General features: G+C 35.4%; 1 protein-coding gene and 1 pseudogene across 1 annotated transcript in view; one reads left to right on the plus strand and one right to left on the minus strand.

Annotated features, from left to right (window-relative positions):
• The window catches only part of LOC107691854 (excitatory amino acid transporter 3-like), a 20,222-nt gene extending 6,597 nt beyond the window's left edge, over window positions 1-13,625 (plus strand). Inside the window, exons 3-12 of the mRNA XM_016490678.1 lie at window positions 998-1,090; window positions 1,170-1,284; window positions 2,881-2,923; window positions 3,002-3,106; window positions 3,192-3,376; window positions 4,824-4,931; window positions 7,197-7,319; window positions 8,637-8,831; window positions 8,933-9,067; window positions 12,298-13,625. Coding sequence (XP_016346164.1) covers window positions 998-1,090; window positions 1,170-1,284; window positions 2,881-2,923; window positions 3,002-3,106; window positions 3,192-3,376; window positions 4,824-4,931; window positions 7,197-7,319; window positions 8,637-8,831; window positions 8,933-9,067; window positions 12,298-12,538 — 1,343 coding nt within the window. The 3' untranslated portion in view covers window positions 12,539-13,625. The remainder of the gene's footprint in view (window positions 1-997; window positions 1,091-1,169; window positions 1,285-2,880; window positions 2,924-3,001; window positions 3,107-3,191; window positions 3,377-4,823; window positions 4,932-7,196; window positions 7,320-8,636; window positions 8,832-8,932; window positions 9,068-12,297) is intronic.
• A 2,071-nt stretch (window positions 13,626-15,696) lies between these two features.
• Window positions 15,697-21,317, minus strand: LOC107691869 (spermatogenesis associated 6-like protein; annotated as a pseudogene).
• Between the last annotated feature and the right edge of the window lie 383 nt (window positions 21,318-21,700).

Here is a 21,700-nt window from a genome sequence, read left to right on the forward strand (position 1 = left end):
GTAAATGCAGAGCACTAATTCCGAGTATGGGTCACCATACTTGGCCACATGTCACGTCACTTCACTTCACTTCACTTCACTTCACTTCACTTCACTTATAAAGTCAGAATTGCGAGATATAAACTCAGAATAAGTCAGAATTTCAAGAAAAAAAAGTCAGAATTGCGAGAAAAATAAGTCAGAATTGCGAGTTTTTATCTCGCAATTCTTACTTTATAACTCGCAATTGCGAGTTTATATCTCACAATTCTGATTTTATATCTCGCAATTCTTACTTTATATCTCGCAATTCTGACTTTATATCTCGCAATTCTGACTCCCTCCTTCAAGGGATAGTTCATCCAAAAATGAACATTCTGTCATCATTTACTCACCTTCTATGTGGAAGCCCGCTTCCGCCACTGAATAAAAAATAAAAAAGGTAATTGCAAGTTTTTATCACAATTTTGACTTTTTTTCAGAATTGCATAATACAAACTCACAATTCTGCTTTATAACTCGCAATTGCGAGTTTATATCTCACAATTCTGCCTTTTTTTTTCAAAAAAAAGTCACAATAACCTTTTTTTTATTTTTTATTCAGTGACGGAAACGGGCTTCCATAAATTAGCACATTATTAGGAAAGGCGATTTGCAAAGATTCATTAAAAAACCTTACACTCACTTCTTCTGTAGGTGAAGCTGGATCACGAATGATTCGCGCGAACATAAACGCATTTAGGTAGAATGGGGTAGGTAGATCATCTGAGATCGGCTCGATTTGAGAAAGGGGTAAAGATTTTAGTAGATAAAAAAACAAAACACTGGGTGGATTTTTATCATTATAGGGTGGTTGTGTACACACACTGCCAACATACATTTCAGTTCAAACAACTTGAAAAAGTGCATGTAGCATCGGATGACCCCTTTAACACTCTTTGTTGGCATTGTTAAGTGGGTCAAGTGTGTTCTTTGGAGAATGAATAAGTAGTCATAACTTCTGGCCTTGTTTGTGAAGGAGTGGCAGCGCTGGACTCTGAGGTGTCGGGCAGGATCGGTCTGCGTGCGGTGGTTTATTACCTCTCCACTACCATCATTGCTGTCATTCTTGGTGAGTCACGTAAACATGGCATCAATAAGCTTTAAAGACATAAATTGTGATTGTTTAACAATGATGTTGTGCTTAAAAGGAATCGTTCTTGTGACGACGATTAAACCCGGAGTGTCTCAGAGTGCTGATAATATCGAGAGAGCAGGAAGCACTCCGAATGTGACCACTGTTGACACCTTACTGGACCTAGTTAGGTAAAAATCGCACACCTCAGTCTACCTATGTTGTATGAAAGATAATAATATACAAAAATACGTAATATGCATGCATAATATGCATATTTGAACACTTAAAGGGTTAGTTCACCCAAAAATGAAAATTAGCCCATAAATTACTTACCCTCAAGTCATCCTAGGTGTATATGACTTTCTTCTTTCAGACGAATCCAGTCGGAGTTATACTTATATCGAAATCCTCTGACATTCTTCTTTACAAATCCTCGTTTTGTACTTCTAATTAGTGACCGTTGTTTTGATCTCTCCGCTGCGTTTCCGCTTGCGTCACTTCTGAGCAGCGCATGTGCAAAGCCAACCTCCATACGTCATCCTCCCAGAACTGCTTCCAGTGTACAACAGTGAGCGCAAGCTACATTAAAGTGATTATTACGTTTTGAATATGGATATTTTCACCTAAGATGACTTGAGGGTGAGTAATTTATGGGCTAATTTTCATTTTTGGGTGAACTATCCCTTTAAAGGGGCCATGAACTTTGTTTTTTATTTTGTACTGTTCTCTGAGATCCACTAATAATGTTATCAAGATTTTTAACTTACATCAAAAAAATCATAATTTAGAAGTAATAAGGTATTTTCTGTGCTGTTTTTAACTCCCCTCATCAGAGCGCTCTGTTTGAATAGGCATGGCCAGCGGATTGTAGACTCCGAAGTAAACGCTGCTGTGATTTAGGTCAAAAACGCATTAAAAAACTCAATACGTATCAAGCGATCTGTAAGAAGAGACAAAGCAATAGTGACCATGTAATGAAAACAGTTACTCACACTTGTGTTGCGAACTTGCGACATTACTGTCGGATCTAATATAGTTGGCACAGCATCGTCTTTTAGTTTCAATCTTTCTGAAAACCCTGCGTTGAATTGTGCCTTGTTTGTAAACGAATCGTAAAATGATGTAGAAGCAGGCGTTGATCTTCATCTGCGGAGGCAGTGTTTATTCACACTATAACATCATAGAGTAGAACATTCCAAAAGCTGTCGTTTTGGCAGACTGCCTTCAATATAAGCTGTTTTTAGACTAACGAGAAAGTTCTGAAACTTACAAGATGTTTTTATAGTCCAATGACCTCATATGTCAAAAGATCAAAGGAATTTTGGTTTCTAAGTTCATGACCCCTTTAAGGAATACTTAAAAATGCATGACATTTATTGCAATAAATAACAAATTTGTGCAATGACATGACCATTTTAGGTATGGCTTACATGTCCATATAATATAATATAATATAATATAATATAATATAATATAATCACTATTAACTATGACTTTTGCCTCAATAAACTCCCAATTTGCTGCTTATTAATAGTCAGCAAGGTAGTTGTTTAGTTTAGGTATGGGGTGGATTAAGGGATCTAAAATATGGTCATGCAGAATAAGACATTAATATGTGCTTTATAAGTGCTAATAAACAGACAGTATGCTAGTAATATGCATGCTAGTGAGCAACTAGTTAATAGTGAGAATTGGTCTCTAAACTAAAGTGTTACCAATAATATGATCATGAATCTGTTTCAATCACTTTAACCAAGTGGTTTGTTTATCTCATTTCTTCATAGGAATATGTTTCCTGAAAATCTTGTGCAAGCCTGTTTTCAGCAGGTAAAATACACAGTTTTAACTTATATTAAGTCATGCAAATATACTATTTAGTTTAAATATACATCATCTGTGTTTTAGTATAAGACGCAGCGCAAAGAGATTGAACCATCGAAAACCAACATAAGTACAAGTAACATGACTACATTTCCACCGTTCACCACCATTATTTCAACAGTTGCACAGGTGAGAGAAAGATGAACAGTAAATGAATGGTAAAGATGGAGAATGGAAAATGTATGTATTGATTTTTGGCTTCTTTTTGCTGTAGAATTTGACCAAAGACTACAAGATTGTGGGCTCATATTCCGATGGCATTAATGTTCTCGGTCTGATCGTATTCTGTGTGACGTTCGGCCTGGTCATCGGCAAAATGGGAGAAAGGGGCCGGATCCTGCTGGAGTTCTTCGATGCTCTGAATGAGGCCACCATGAGACTCGTTCAGATTATTATGTGGTTAGTTCTGACACCTTACAGGCGAGAATCACTGTCATTATTGCTCATACTCAGACTTGAGGATGGGCTCTATTGACCTGGGTCAGTAAGAAACCACCCAGAGCACCCTAGCAACCACACTGCAACTCCCTAGCAACCACCCAGAGCACCCTAGCAACCACATTGCAACTCCCTAGCAACCACCCAGAACACTCTAGCAACCACACTGCAACTCCCTAGCAACCACACTGCAACTCCCTAGCAACCACCCAAAGCACCCTAGCAACAACATTGCAACTCTCTAGCAACCACATAGCTACAACTGAGAACTCCCTAGCTACCACTTAACTCCCTAGCAACCACCCAGAGTACCCTAGAAACTGCATAGCAACCACCTAGAAATCCCTAGCTATTACATAGAAAGTCCCTAGAGACCACCCTAGTACACTCTAGGTATAACATAGCAACCACTTAGATTACCCTAGAAACCACATAGCAACAATCTAGCATTCGGTCAGAATATCCTAGAAACTGCATAACAACAACCTAGAAAAGCCTAGGTATAAATAGCCAGAATACACTAGCTATTACATAGAAAGTCCCTAGAGACCACCCTAGTACACTCTAGGTATAACATAGCAACCACTTAGATTACCCTAGAAACCACATAGCAACAATCTAGCATCCAGTCAGAATATCCTAGAAACTGCATAACAACAACCTAGAAAAGCCTAGAAACCACATAGCAATTCCGTAGCAACCATTCAGAATACACTAAAAACACATAGCAACACCCTGGAAACCACATAACAATTGCTTAGCAACCATTCACAATACCCTAAAAAATACATCGCAACGCCCTAGAAACCACATAGCAATTCTTTAGCAACCACTCTGAATACCCTACAAAACACATAGCAACACCCTAGAAACCACATAGCAATTCCTTAGCAACCATTCACAATACCCTTGAAACCACATAGCAATTCCTTAGCAACCATTCAGAATACCCTTGAAACCACATAGCAATTCCTTAGTAACCATTCAGAATACCCTTGAAACCACATAGCAATTCTTTAGTAACCATTCAGAATACCCTTGAAACCACATAGCAATTCCTTAGCAACCACTCTGAATACCTTAAAAAACACATAGTAACACGCTGGAAACCACATAACAATTCCTTAGCAACCATTCACAATACCCTAAAAAACACATAGCAACACCCTAGAAACCACATAGCAATTCCTTAGCAACCATTCAGAATACCCTAGAAACCACATAGCAACACCCTAGCAACCACCCACAAGAAGCACGACTCACTTTTTTCTTAAGAAAATGTAAACAGTTATTTTTTATTACAGTTATGCAGTTGAAAAAACATGTAGGAAGATACATCAGCCAATAAATATGTTTATTGGAATTATGAGTAATATTGATTATAAATGTAATGAATTTTCTCTGGCAGTTACATGCCCATTGGCATCTTGTTCCTAATTGCTGCCAAGATCATGGAGGTGGACGACTGGGAGATCTTCAGGAAGATGGGCCTGTACATGGTGACGGTGCTCAGCGGGTGAACAAGCTTCTTTAATGTTCTCTTGTTGATTAGCAGAGGAGCAGATTTACTGTCGGCTCTGTTCACACACAGATAAGAGCCATGGACATTTAAAACTGCTCAAGCTGCAGATGTGCGTACTATACATTTCATAAACTCCAAACTTCCACTAATTTGAGTGATAAAGGCGACCGAACATCAGTCAGGAGATTCTGCAGCTGCAGTTAAACAAATGCCATCTGCACTCGTGTGGAATGAACTGAAAGCACACTGCTGAGTCAAACAGAATACAGTGTAGCTCTTACGAATAGAGAGGATATAAATCCAAGTGACCTTGGAAAAATATAGGATGCTTTTAAAGCAGTGGTTCTCAACCCTGGGGGGGGGGGCTCAGTGATTCTCCAGGGGGTGCACGAGATAACTTAAAATTCAAGTATAATAAATTTAATAATTTCATGATTAATAAGTTAAATAAATTAAAATATATATGTGACCCTTGAGCACAAAACGAGTCATAAGTAGCACGGGTATATTTGTAGCAATAGCCAACAATACATTGTAAGGGTCAAAATTATAAATTTTTCTTTTATGCCAAAAGTCATTAGGATATTAAGTAAAGATAATATTCCATGAAGATATTTTGTTTCCTACCGTAAATATATAAAATCTTAATTTTTGATTAGTAATATGCATTGCTAAGAACTTCATTTGGACAACTTTAAAGATGATTTTTTATATATTTATATATTTTTATATATTTTTGAATATTTAGATTTTTTGCACCCTCAGATTCCAGATTTCAAATAGTTGTATCTCAGCCAAATATTGTCCTATTCTAACAAACCATACTTCAATGGAAAGCTTTTTTATTCAGCTTTCAGTTGATGTATAAATCTCAATTTCAAAAAAATTTACCCATATGACTGGTTTTGTGGTCCAATGCCACATATAAATAAATAACAGCACCCCCTCTCTTTCTGTGTATGTATTTTGTAATATTATGAGTTTCTGAACAGCTCAAGCGGTTTCTCATCACGCTGTGTGAAAAACAGACTGAACAGTGGCTCAAAACACCCGACCGCTTCATGAGCATATGATGCGCAAACTACAGCTCTTGACTGGATAAAGCAAACCAGTGTTGCGCTAGTAAAGTTTTGATGGATGAAGATTGTAATCAAGGAAAAGACGATTATAGTGACATACAGGAGTCGTACATTAGGCGCACGTTCATCCGCTATTATTAATGCACAAACAAACCGTTCACTGTAACATATTTCTGCTTGAACAAAGTTCAGTATATTCACGTAGTTGTCAAAATTAATGTACAGTAAGTGTTTTATTATGGATGCTCGCCGAAGAAGCGTGTTTTGGAGGGGGGCCTTGGAGTAAAAAATTTTGAGAACCACTGTTTAAAGGAATAGTTCACCCAAAATTGAAAATTAAATTTTTTAATATAACTCCGATTGTATTTGTCTGAAAGAAGAAAGTCATATACACCCAGGATGGCTTGAGGGTGAGTAAGTCTTTGGGTAATTTTCATTTTTTGCGTGAACTATACCTTTAACTCTTTCCCTGCCATTGACGGAATTTTCCATAATTTACGAGGCAACGCGCCATGGATGGAAATTTCTGGCTTTTCGTGTTTTCACTGATTTAAGGTAGGAGTTGCTATTACACATCTTCTGATAGAGAACTGAACGTCCGTCTGGATCAAACACAAGTGAAGAAGAAGCAGAAACAAGCGATCGCATACATAAGCAGATGCATACAGTATGTGAAATAACACGACCATCAAACATTAAACAGCAAATAAATCAAAACTGCCTAACATCGCCGAATGAAATTTTCATTGATGGAAGCGATCATCTTCATCTATGTTTTAACCAGCATTCTGAATTTCAATTTTCTCAGCTTTTTGTTCAAAATGTTACTTTTTTATGAAACTTACAGATATTCAAGAGTGGATAAAAAAAGAATGCAATAAGCAAGAATATTTTTTGTTTGTTTGTTTTTGGGCTCTGTTTTTTCTTTTGACATATTGCATGTTCAGATATTCATACAACAGAACATTCTGGGGCTGTGAAATGATAAAAAATGCTGGCGGTGGCTCGCAACTTAAAAAAAAACTTTGGTGGGGAAGGAGTTAAATAACACCAAACAGCTTTTTAGTTCCACTGAAATTAAAGCAATATTTTACAAAGATCGTTTTTATTCTATTCTAATGTTCATTGCTTATGATAATGCACAATGGGTTGTGTTTTAAAATATGTTTTCCTTTCACAGACTAGCCATCCATTCCATCGTATTCCTCCCCCTGATTTACTTTGTGTTTGTGAGGAAGAATCCATTCACCTTCACTCTGGGAATGGCACAGGCTTTGCTAACAGCTCTCATGATTTCCTCAAGGTGAGTCGATGAATATTTTAGCACTGGTATATTGACTAAAGGCTGGAATACACTACACACAACTTAAAACACTGTCTATCATACAGCTGCTGAGTTTGTAAATGGGTACAGAGAAAAACTAGAACTTGTATACACTAAACGACTGACGATCACACACTAATAGAGATTATAGTCATTATGAACACAACAAATTCACACAAAACTTTTTTTTTTTTTTGGCCTGATTTACAGTCTGGAAAGCCTTGTGAGTCAGTCCTTGTGCACGTAAATCTATTGCATGTGCACTTGTAGTGTATTTCAAAGCTTCAAATTATATTTTTAAACAAATGTACATGCAGATAATAATATAATATTTATGAAATAAAAGGCCACTTAAGTGAACATAAAGAGAGGCATTTTAATGACTGTTTCCTAATAAACTTAAGTACATTTGAACAAAATATGCTTTATAATAATATCAAATGTAAAGTAAGCTTTTCACATGCTTTAAAGAAGTATGTCGTGTTGACTAACATACTGAAGCACACGTAAAGCTTTATCATTTTACCTGTATTATTTTAACTGTATTCAGTATTACATTTAATGTAAATATATTTTAAACGCAAGCTTTATTACAAAAGTGCAATTAAAAAATAATATTTAAATAGTTGACATTCAAGTCTCAACAGAAATGACTTTACCATAAATGCTTGTCAGTAGATTCAGCAGTATATTTCAAAAATAATTCATTATGAAACTACATACTGTATAAAGATGTACTTAGTGGGTCAAAAAGCTCACTAAAGTTCAGCCAATTTGCATGTAATATAAATTTAAAATCTAATACATTTTCATTAAAGTAATATTTCCACAGCAAGTCCTCTTTTTAAAACTATGCTAAAGTGTACCTCTGATCCTTAGAACATATTTAGGATATTTTATATATAAAACTTAATTAGTTATTTTTTAATAAAACTAAGAAAATAATGTGAACTTTTTTTAAAGACAATTTCAAAACAAAATAACATTTAGTTTTTTAATGCAATAAATTCAGACATTTTAGATGGGACTTGAGTGTCCCAATAGATTCCGCACAAGCAAAAGGCATACATTTGTTTAAATGCTATGAATACTTATTTTTACAAAATCTGAGAAGCAGCCTTTGGTGTTGTGTTTTGATCATTATTTTGAGCTTTTTATAGCAAGGCTGCTCAGCCCTGCTCCTGAAGACCTGTCATTCCAGTTTTAGATGTTTTACGTGAACAAACAGACTTTTTAAATCCACAACAATCAAAGAAAACTGCTATTTTGCAATAACAAGTGTCTTCACTGTATCAGCTCAGCCACTCTGCCGGTCACGTTCCGATGCGCAGAGGAGAACAACAGGATCGACAAGAGAATCACTCGCTTCGTCCTTCCAGTTGGTGCGACTATCAATATGGACGGCACTGCACTGTATGAAGCTGTTGCTTCTATATTCATAGCTCAGCTGAACAACTACGACCTGGACGCTGGCCAGATTGTTACCATTAGGTAAGTGGGATATAAGCCAATTGGTGTGATATAATAGAGTTAAGTGGCTTCATGAAGGACGAAGGCCCGAATGATGCTTTTTTTAAACGTTCATTCCGTAGTATCACGGCAACAGTCGCCAGCATTGGTGCAGCAGGTGTTCCAAATGCTGGACTGGTAACCATGGTGATAGTTCTCACAGCAGTGGGCCTTCCTGCCACTGATGTCACCCTCATCGTCGCTGTCGATTGGCTGCTGTAAGTATCTGGTTTTCATGACCAAAGTGTCAGGTTTAATCGAGCGGCAACCTCCCGCTCTCTCTCGTGAAGCCAACAAGGAAGTGACTTCAACTGTAATTCGTCAACTGGCCGCTAGAGGCTGGCTGCAAAAGGGAGTCAATCCCATAGACTCCCCATGTTAATCGATTATCCGGGAGAGACGCGCGGTGATGCGCTGCCAAGATGGCGACAGCCGCCTCCGCCCACTTTTGAGCTTTAAAAACTATCTTCGGAACCCTACGGGTGACGTCACGGACACTACGTCCATGTTTTTATACAGTCTATGGGTTTAATTAATGTGACACAGTAGTGATGACGTATTTTTGTAGGTCAACCCATATCACCCAGGTTCCCATGACAAAAACCCAATAGGATTTTTCCATTGGCTTTTGGATTGTTGCAGAAAATAAACGCCAACAAAATGAAAACAATTGAATTTTTATGCTTAAATACAATTGACATAAGTATAAAGCTAAACGTAGGCTACAGATGAGCTACACCACGGTCACATGACTTCAATGTCACCACCATTAAGTTTCTCACAACCCTTCGCGGTCTTTTTTTTTTTTTTTTTACATTTTCCCTGAAAGTTTGAGTTAGAATAGTTTGCACCTATTAAGTATTTTACCTGTTCATTGTGATGACGTTTAACGTTGTCCCATTTAGCCATTTGTTAGCAACTTCCTTTTTCAATATTTTTAAAATTTATTTTAAATATATATATTACTCGGGTTTTACTGGTGTATTTTATGCCGTAGAATGAAATGTGAAAATACATTGAGCCTGTTTTCACCATAGACCTTATGACAAGCATTTAACCAAAAAAAAAATCATTGACTGGAACCAGAAGTCGTGCCAAGTCGTTTCTGGGTTTTGGCCTACAAAAATACATAATTCCTGCAGCAATCTATTGGTTGTCATCCTGGAAAGTTCGTATTTACGACTTGGCAAGTTGTAATTGCATAATCAGGTGTGTTTAAATCACTTTGGTCAGGGCAAGATGGCGAAGTACTTTTTAACTACAAAAAGTTCAAGATTTTTTAGCTCGACATCTAAAAAAAAAGATGAATAATGAATGCACATTGGGTGTGTTTTTGTTTTATGTTTTTATTCACTTTATGAAGGTCCTGAAAATCTAATCGTTATATATTCTATCGTAATTTTACAATACTGTCATATTTTGTACATGCCACTTTGCTAGTTTTTATTTTAATTGAATTCATTTGAACAAATTTACAGTCAATACAGACACTGCATACATTGTGCCATATTTTCTTACTGACATGCCCCCAACTCGGAAACTCAGGGCTGAAAGAAATGGTGCATTCAAGTCATGTCTGGAAAAATTGTATTTATGAGTTTAAAGCCCCGTTCACACCAAGAACGATAACTATAAAGATAACGATATTAGCGTCCACACCAGCGAACGGTATCGTCTGTTTATTCTAAGCGCACAGCTTTAAATTCTCAAGCTCGTTACACCAGGATGGATTCTGATTGGCTATCAACTTTTTATCGTTCATCAGCTGGAGAAAAATCGTTCTGAAAGTGATTCCAACGATATCGTTTCTCTTTGTCTTTATCGTTATAGTTGCGGTGTGGACTCTGCTATTCTTTAATATTGAGAACGATTTTTAGAACTATATCTTTATCGTTATCTTTATAGTTATCGTCCTTGGTGTGAACGGGCCTTAACGCACATGAATGTCACTGCAAAATCGTAATTACAAGTGGGAAACTCTGAACTTTCTATAAGCCGTGAGTTGGGGGCGTGTCAATGAGAAAACATGCCAGATGGATGGATGCAATGTTTTTTTTCATTTACAATAAACTATAAATTAAAAATAAATAATCTCTTTTATCTAAGCATGTAAGAAATATGATAATATTGTACAATTACGATAGAACATATATAAATGGAAAAACTCACTGTTGCACATTTTGTATAGGTAGGTTTTGTTTTGTTGTATAAAAGGTACATTGGCATCTTATGGAAGCCCATTTCTGTCATGGAATAAAAAAATTAAAAAGGTAATTTTGACTTTTTTCCTGCAATTCTGAGATGTAAACTCAGAATTCTGAGAAAAAAATGTCGGAATTGTGAAATGTAAACTTAGAATTGCAAGATATAACTTGAGATAAAATGAGATGTTATGTGAGTTATAAACTCAATTGCAATTGCAACAAAAATTTACAATTTTGGGAAGAAATGTAGTAATTGTGAAATAAAAATTTGTGATTGCTTTTTTATTTTTATAATAATAATTCTTTATATAATTTGGTAATTTAATAAAGCTTATATCTCATAATTCTGACTTTTTTAAATCAGAATTCTGAGTTTACATTTTTGTTTCCATCACGGAATAAAAAATAACAAAGCAATCACAAATTTTTATCTCATAATTACTACTTTTCTTCCCAACATTTGGAATTTTTCTTGCAATTGGGAGTTAAAAACTAACGTAACTTCTCACAATTCTGACTTTTTCCCTCAGAATTGCCAGCAATTCTGACATTATATCTCGCAATTCTGACTTTATATCTGTCAATTTAAAGAAAAAAAAATCTTAATTGTGAGATGAAAAGGCTTTTTTATTGTGTGACGGAAACAAGCCTCAATCTTGCTCAGACCAAATGACTTCAACACACCTGACATAGTAATTACGACTTCCTAACTCATAAATACACACTTCCTAGGCTGGGTGAGCGTGATTTCACCAAGTACAACATGTTCCTGGATCAACATCCTTGTTGATCCAGGAACAACATTCCAATTAACCAATCAGAATTGAGAGATAACTTTTCAGGAAATATCTGTTTTAGGCTTACAATCAGGGTTAGGTGCTTCTACACCCTTGTTAATCAGCTGTCATTTCCCTCTGATTTTAGGAATAAATTATGGGTAAGGTTAGGTTTAGGGGTAGGGATTGGGTTAAGTCTGTATTTTGGACAGTGATGTTGATCCAGACAGTAATGTTGATCCAGGAACATGTCTTACTTGGCAAAATCACAGCAACCTCCTAGGCTGCATCCCTCCAGGAACTGAGTTTGACACCCGTGTCCTAGGAGTTCTTAAATATGAACTTCTGACATGATTTGAAGTATATGGTTTCTAAAGGACCATGTGGCACGAAGACTGGAGTGATGGCTGCTAAAACCCTATAGCTGCTATAGTGTGAAGTTTACATTGTTTTTTCCCATCAAACCAGCGATCGCTTCCGTACCATGATCAACGTGCTGGGAGACGCCTACGGCGCTGGAATAGTCCAGAAGCTGTCAAAGCGAGAACTAGAGAGGATGGACCTGACTTCAGACGTGGACGCTGCCAACCCCTTCGCACTGGAGACCACGCTGGATGACGACGAGTGTGAGAAGAAATCTTACGTCAACGGTGGATTCACCATCGACAAAAGTGACGCCATTTCCTTCACCGAGACCTCGCAGTTCTAGAGGCGCGCGGCGGTCTCTGCTGAACATGTGACGGCGTGAAAGGAGTTCAGAGAGTTAGGAGCCATTCATAAAACCAGTGCCATGACTAGGACGGAAAGTCATTAGCGAGGACATGATTGAGTGCGGACATTAGCATAACCTGCCCTTGCGGTTCTCCTTCCTTCATTTTCCCAACCGTGCTCTTGAACTTACGTGTGCGTGCGCTAGACTGAGAGAAAACTGTGCTTCCACAGTTCATTAACATGTTGCCATGAATTATGCAAATTGCTGTTTTCTTTTTATTAACGGCGGTTGTTTCCTTTGGTTTTGTACTAACGAATAGCTTTTTAGCAGTAGGCGATTTTCGTGTTTGTGTGTTTGAGAAGGAGCTCCGTGCAATATCGCGCATCGGTTTGAAAGAAACCCGTCAGATTAGTGTAACGTTCGCATGTTGCTAACTAGCCGATGTTATTATACTCAGAAAATGCTGATTTTAAGGTTATCGAAATCCGCTTTCAAAAATTTTCTTCGCAAATTATGTTCAAGTTTCAAATTCAGTAACGTGTGAAATGTTGCCAGTCCTGTTATTTGCACTTGCTATTGAAAGCCAAATGTTTATGAGCTTTGCATGTCTTTCATTTCAGGTTTGTGCCAAATTTAATGTGTTATTATGAAGGGGAACATTTTTATACAAACGTTGCATGATAAGGACGTGATGTGGGGTACAGAAATGGCCTTTGGAATGAAAATCAGATCCTTTGTACACAATTATTTTGTCAAGATATTGAAGGTGGCAAGCCTTAATAGTTTCTTCAGCAAGCCACTGATTCATTATTTTTCTTCCTTTGTTGTTGAATCAGAGCTATTCTGGGGAATATTTTGAAAAGACCGCACCGATGATGTTGTCAGTGCCAAATTTCTGCCATTGAGCCAGTTTGAACCTTCTTTTACAGTATTTCATTTCTTTATACTTTGGGTTTCATCAAAAATGAGAGAAAATGATCAATGTGAAGCATTAATGGTCTGCGTTTAAGGTTCTGAAACTGAATAAACACTGTAAAGCACACCATTAGTCATACTGTATGATTCAACAAGTACTGTATGTGTATCCACAAAATAATAAAGACAAATATGTCAACACCTGAAAAAATCCCTGAATTGACTTTTTTCCATTTATTTTTTCACTTTATATATTTAGATAAGACAGATAGATAACTGTTCTTCGTTTAATACTCAAAGGGAAATGCCATAGACAAAACACACCTGCGGCTCCCTGATATAAACAGAATAAGCCTTTTGAAGTTGACAATCAACTAAAGCAGGTATTTCATTTTAATTACTAATGAACAAACAGCATTTGCATAAAAATGCTAAAAAGAAGAAGAAAGGACGTGATCAAAGCACTACTGATTTGCCACTTTTGATGATTTTATCTCTCTTTCTTTTTTTTTGCCGAGTTGGTCTCAAACCAAACTATGTTCTATTGCTGCACCACGGCTCAACAAGGGAGCCAACCTTTTTTGTTATGAGGGTTATATAAAGCACATGTACTATTTTAAGTGTCAGAAGACTCCGTTTTGCTCTCTGTCTCCACTGAAACACACATTGCAAGTGTTTCTACTAAGAAGCTCATGAGCTGAATCAGGTGTGAACAGTTGGGGGCCTCCAGAAACAGGGTTAAAAACCACCAAAAACACTAGAAATATACTGTTTCATTTCAAAGCTGCAATACAAACACAATTACAAACACACACACTCATAATTGAATGGAAAAAGATGCAATGCCACAGGAAATCACACAGTCCTCTGATTTATCTGTGGATAAAAAGAACCATCTTTAAATACCTGCTGAGTCTGTACAGCCCTTGTGCACAAAAAAGTGTGCTTAACTGTATTGAATACAAACTAGTGCACATCAAACCTTAAGAAGTACATTTAAACAACTGTACTTCCAGATATTATAATATTAATGAAATAAAAGGCCACTTAAGTGTACTTAAAGAGAGGGCATTTTAATGACTATATTTCTGAACACACTTAAGCAGACTTTTAAAAAATGCGCTTTGTAATGTTATCAAATTACACATTTTACATTAAAGTCATTTTAAATCATGTTTCAATAACCTTTTGTCGTGCTTTGAAGTACACTTTTTTTAATGTGTTGACAAACACACTAAAGCACAAGTAAAATATTTTATTATAATTTTATAAATTTCACTTAACGTATCATGTTTCTTAACACACTTTTAAAAAGTGCACTTTGTAGTAATGTCAAACATTTTACTTTACATTTTAAATCATGTTTTTATAATTGTAATATGTTGTCATGCTTTAAAGAAAATGTACTAAATTGCAACTTCATTACAAATATATTCAAATCCGAGGCATACAAGTTTCAACGGAAATGACAAAGTATATTATAGTTTATCATAAATGCATGTCAGAACATTCAGCAGTACTTTAATCATATTTCAAAGACAATAGAAGGAATTATAAAATTATATATAAATATGAATTTTAGGCCTACTTAAGTGAGTCAAAAAGTTTGTGTGTGATATAAATGTACACTATAATATAAGTAGTAAATACTGAGCACAGAATCACAAAAAAATTGATTAATGGTGACCTTTGACCTTGACCACCCATGTTGCGCTCACCTTTGAACTTTCAAAATCTCTGAAATGAAATGAAACCGGTGCGAAACACGTGCTGTACAGATATGGGACGTCCAGGTATGAAAGGTCAAAAGCGGCCCTGGGGAGTTCAGATATGTAAAGTCAAAGGTCAAAAATGGAAACTCCAGGTATGTAAAGTCGAAAATGTCAAAATCGACCCCAGAGGATATGAAAGGTCATGGGAAAACCGAGAAATGCCAGAAAAAAGGACAAAGACCATAATATTCCCCCAAGATTATGCAAGGTCAAAGGTAAGCGTGACATGGGTGGTCAAGGTCAAAGATCACCATCAGTCAAATTTTTGGTCATTCTGTGCACTGTATTTACTACTAATACATGTTCATTTAATTGCAATTAACATGCAAGTTTCTGGAAACATGACATTCAGTTCACAATTAAGTACATTCTTTCCATAATAATAGGTACTCTTTTTAAAATTATGTTAAAGTGAAACAAAATAAATATCCCAAAATGAGAAAACTGTTATTATATTTAAAGACTCGCCATTACATAAGCACAAACGTACCACTTCCTTATAGCACACGCTGGTTGTTTAGAACGGGCACGAGTGGGCCAAAACAGATCTGCGTGTCAATACCTCGTCTATCTCAGAGTCGGTGGCACCCTGACATCACAAACAGAGGCGGAGGAGGCTGAATGATCCATCCCACGATGGGCATAACATTCCACAGCGTTCATTAAAAACGGGAGCATGTGTGTTTGTTTGAGTGGTACTCACACAGGCTAGTCTTTGAACCGCTTTGGGAGATGTTAAAAGGCTCTGAACCCGTTCCTGAACTTCCTCCCACAGGTCAGGAGAACCCAAGAGAGATCTGCAGAAAACAACACGTCATCTATCTAAAAAAAATAAAAATAAATAAAAAAAAAGACATCACTATTCATTTTGCTCATATTTAAGGTCAGTGATTTGAACAACTCATAGGCAACTCATACTGCTATGAACATGAAGTATACTTCAGATTGCATGGCATGGATGTGGTGTGGAAAGTCTGAGTCGGTTTTTTTCTACAAAAAAACATCAATCAAATCCATTCATGCAACTCTACCTGGGGAACACAGACACAAACATACCCATTGTGCCTCTGTGCCTCCATACTGGAGTGTTTGGAAGATCCCTCATATCCCATGAGGGAATGATGACGGCCCACTTCCTCTGCGTAGTCAAGGAGATCGTCTGTGTCTGAAGAGTCTTCATCAGCCATCTGAAAAATGGAGTGCAGTGGCAGTTCATGTCTGGCAACAAGATCTTCATGAGTAAAACAAGAGAATATGCAGGTCGAAATAGCCTTGTGACAAAGAAGTGCACTTAATTGTATTGAATGTGATCTTGTAGGGTATATCTTAAAACACTGTACTTACAGATTATAGAATGCAATTAATATATAAGTAATGAAATAAATGGCCACTTAAGTGTACTTAAAGAGAGGGCATTTTAATGACAGATTTCACAGATGGGGTTTAGGCTAAACCAGGATTAGGCCATAGTTCAATTAGGACATTTAAGTATTTTTTTTATAAATGTGCCTTAAAGAAAACATGTGGTGTGCATCTTGAGACAAAACAAAGGCACTGATATATTTTAAGATCAGTGAGTGCAAGTTTCTTTCAGTTAAAACAGCTCAGATTTTCATTTTAGTCTGGGACTAGGCTTAAGCCTTGTCTATGAAACCGGGGGTACGTTTCTGGACACACTTAAGTACACTTTTAAAATGTGCACTTCGTAATGTTATCAAATTAAACGTTTTACTTTCAAGTAATTTTAAATCATGTTTCAATAATCTTTTGTCATGATTCAGAGAAGTAGACTTATTTTAATGTTGACTAACACACTAAAGCACACAAAATATTTGATTATAATTTTATCTGTAGTCTGTTATTCAATATTACATTTAAGGCAATATATATTTTAAATGCACCAAATTGCATGTTCATTACAAATATGTAAATACAAATATATTTAAATACATGACAACACACTTTAACTATATTTCAAAAACAATAGAAGTAAATATAAAATGACAATGACAAAATATTTACAGTACATTTAAACTATAATCCATTTCCATTTAATTGCAACTAACACAGTTAAGTGTCTGAAAACGTTACAGTATGTTCACACTTAAGTGTATTTTAAAGTATTTTATTTCCATAAGTACTCTTATTGAAAGTATATGCTAAAGAGTATTTCTTTTTCACAAGGGTTGTCCTCATCTGATTTATCTATTAGTTAATCTAGATTATCTGATTTATCTATTAGTTAATCTTATTTACTTCCAGATCAGTATTATTTGTTTATTGGTGTATAGTATAGAGAGGGACGAATAATATACACAACAAACCCGAGGTCTGGAATAGCTTCTTCTTTGGTCTCCTGAAGAATAAATAGCATAGTCTGGTTTACCGATTAACATTTTGTTGGTTAAACAAAATATGTCCTGTCACACATCACAAAACTTTTCAGAGAACTCGTGTAAATCTTATACAGATCCACAGCATGGACCAATTTGACAAATTGCATGAAGAGTGTTACAGTGTTCATATTTGATTCTCCTGATGGTTTTGATTGATGCAGTGACAAACTCCTTAATCTGGAGTTTCTGTCAGACGGGTGAATAATGGGAAGAGGACCGTTCACGTGACCTCTGAACCTACAGGGGTCAAACACACACGCACACACACACACAGAGACACACACAGAGACACACACACACACACACACACACACACACACCTTCAGGAGCTGGAATCAAAGTGTTTAATGGTCTTGATCCTACAATGAGCTGCTGTGCCCTCTGCTGGCATCACTAATTCATCAAAAAAAACACAACAGCCAGGATCTCGAACCATTTTAACATCACTGTAACCCTGCAGAGCATCAAGGTCCATGTTTCAAGTCTTTGTTTAGAGGAAAAAAATATTTATGTATTTATTTCTGCTCAACATGTGGACCATGTCTGATGAAAAGGAAGTGCATCTAATTCTATTTAATATGACGTGCACCTAATTGTACTTGTAGCGTACTTCAAATCATAAAAGTATATTTAAAAAAACTTAACTTGCAGATATTGTAATATTAATGAATTAAAATGCCACTTAAGTGTACTTAAAGAGAGATACTTTGATGACTGTTTTTTCACTATGTTTTAATAATCTTTTGTCATGGTTTAAAGTACATTTACTTTGATGTGTTGACTAACATACTAAAGCACATGTAAAGTACTTTATTATCATAACTGAACTGTAGTGTCTCATTTGATATTACATTTAAAGTGAATATATTTTAAATATACTAAACTGCAACTTTATGATTACAAATGTGTAATTACAAAAATATTGAAATACAGGTTTTGATACAAATGGCATTGAAGTATAATGTAGTTTATTATAAATGCTTGTCAGTACATTTAGTAGTACACTTAACCATATTTCAAAGTCATTAGAAATAATAATGAAATTGCATATAAAGATGCACTTATTTCCCACTTAAGTGGGTCAAAAACACTCTTAAATTCAACTAATTGCATTTGATATATATTTTAATTATAATACATTTTTATTTAATTGCAAATAACATGCAATTAACTGGCTAAAAACATTGCATTTAATTCAAACTTAAGTATGCAATTTCAAAATATATTATTTATACAATTACTGCTATTTTAAAAGTTTACCAAAGTGTACTTCTTTTTAACAAGGGCATATTAGCAAGTATTTACTGCTGTCCTGTCTGTCAAAAAAAAAAAAAAGCACAAATGTGACCCTGGAGCACAAAAGCAGTCTTAAGTCGCTGGGGTATATTTGTAGCAATAGCCAACAATACATTGTACGGGTCAAAATTATAGATTTTTCTTTTATGCCAAAAATCATTAGGATATCAAGTAAAGATCATGTTCCATGAAGATATTTTGCAAATTTCCTACCGTAAATATATAAAAACTTAATTTTTGATTAGTAATATGCATTGCTAAGAACTTCATTTGGACAACTTTAACGGCGATTTTCTCAATATTTTGATTTTTTTGCACCCTCAGATTCCAGATTTTCAAATAGTTGTATCTCAGCCAAATATTGTCTGATCCTAACAAACCATACATCAATGGAAAGCTCATTTATTCAGCTGTGTAAGATGGTGTATAAATCTCTATTTAAAAAAATTGACCCTTATGACTGGTTTTGTGGTCCAGGGTCACAAATGAGGAACATCTGATACCTCATCTCTGTCGTGATGTTCTCTTTGACTGCATGGAGCAAAAGAGAGATGTCTTCGGGATGAGGTGCTGCCCTGTTTCCGTGCCTTTTTGGAGGTTTTTCTCGTCATTGCCCTCTAAAGACAATAAAGCATCTTACAAAACTTTATAAAGCAATCAAGCTAAAACCTTGCATTTCAAAATCTGTATTTTTTACCACAGGAACAGTCAGGAAACCATTGTCACTGGAGATTTCACTGAATGTTGTCTTTGTGGAGAACTCTAATCTTGGAGCGATACCCTGAAATTAATCAATCGATTTTAAAACTTTTTTTTTTTTTTTTTGTAATAATGCAAAAACTCATTATTGTTGTGTTTAAGCAAATCAATTCAATTAGTGCGGTAGATAAATACGCACTTACAGGGAAAGTGGGATGCCGTTTCATTAATACCTCTCTCTCTACTCCAGAGAAAGATGGGACAAGCTTTGGTTCTGGGAAAAGAAAACTTCGAGCATCTTCTTCAAAACTAGCCAGTATTTCTCCAGCTGCAAAAGGGAATTTCAAAAGCAAATAACATTTTCTTCAATCTGCAACATGAATAATTTAATAACACCTGAGAAATAATATCAGCTGTACCTGGAGGAATCAACTGAATGAGTTCAATTTTCACTGTTTCACTTGAAGAGGAGAAACGCACTAAAATAACCCTAGTACATAAGAAGTGTGATAAGAAGTGTGCTTAACTGTATTTGAGTGTGCACTTAAAATCTTAAAAGTATATTTAAAAAATGCACTTGCATATACTAAAATATGACTCAACTGAAAGGCCACTTAAAGTGTGCTACTTAAAGAGAGTAGACATTCATGATGTTTCTTAACACACTTAAGTACATTTAAAAAAAAAGAGTACTTTGTTACGATGTCAGATTAAAAGTTTTACTTTAATTGTTTTGAATAATATTTGATCATGCTTTAAAGAAGTATTTTGATGTGTTGACTAACATACGAAAGCACATGTACTTAATAAACATTTTAGCTGTAATGTTATTTCATATTACATTTACAGTTAACATTTGAATACTCTAAATTGCAAATTCATCCTTACAAACGTGTAATTACAAATGTATTTAAATACATGACATCCACGTTTCAATAGGAATGACATTAACGTATATTTTAGTTTACCATAAATGCTTGTCAGTAAAAACTTTAATCATATTTCAAAGACAATAGTAGTTATGTAACTACAAAGACGTAGCCTACTTAAGTGGGTCAAAAACATTCTAAAGTTCAGCTAATTGATATTAATATAAATTTATATGAACTATAATACACTTGCAATTATTTAATTGCAATTAACATGTAATAAACATTCGTTTTACACTTAAGTAGTTTGTTTTAAAGCAGGCCTATGTTATTTTTTGTAATAAGTACTCTTTTTAGTTTGGAAAGCATGCTAAAGCCTACTTCTTTTTCACAAGGGAAGACAGAATTAAGCAAAAGCAAAGAGGAAGGAGAAAAAAGAAATAAGCAGCATCTCACACTGCAGGATTTCTGCTGTTGCTGCAGGATCGGTGGAATAATTCAGTATCTACAAGGAAAAAGGTGAGAGTTTATAAAACAGTGAGTCTGCTTTTCAAAACTTTTTTTAAAATAGAGTAATAAAATCACTCCACCTTTTCAAACCTTATTTTCTCTAGGATCAGTAATGGAAACACTGCAGGAAGACATTCTTTGGCTGCTACAAGGAAAAAGGCGAGAGTTTATACAACAGTGAGTCTGCTTTTCAAAACTTTTTTAAAATAGAGTAATAAAATCACTCCACCTTTTCAAACCTTATTTTCTCTAGGATCAGTAATGGAAACACTGCAGGAAGACATTCTTTGGCTGGTAGATGCACTCCTGGACAGGTTATCTAAAATACAATAACCAAATAATTCCATATTCGCAGGTAAGTTAACAGAATGACACAATTTTCAATTAATTATTTATTGCAATTATTGAAATTTCATGGGTCCCAGTTTGTTGACATTTTCAGTTCATAAAAACAAAGTATTGTAAAGCCTAAATATAATTTGAATTCACCTGAAACATGAATACAATTCATTTAAAATGTATTTGCATGAATAAAAGGTCGCTTTTTAAAGATGTTATTTATTAACTATTCTTATAACCGAATATTATCCATAATCCAGTAATATTTGTGAACCGGTTCAACAGATGAAAAGATTCTCAAAGTAATAGACTTTTATTTTGAAACAGTGCAGAAATTAGATTGGACACAACATGGGAGTCGTA

This window comes from Sinocyclocheilus anshuiensis, unplaced genomic scaffold (assembly GCF_001515605.1).
Source record: "Sinocyclocheilus anshuiensis isolate Anshui unplaced genomic scaffold, SAMN03320099.WGS_v1.1 scaffold206, whole genome shotgun sequence".
NCBI classification, from domain to species: Eukaryota; Metazoa; Chordata; class Actinopteri; order Cypriniformes; family Cyprinidae; genus Sinocyclocheilus; species Sinocyclocheilus anshuiensis.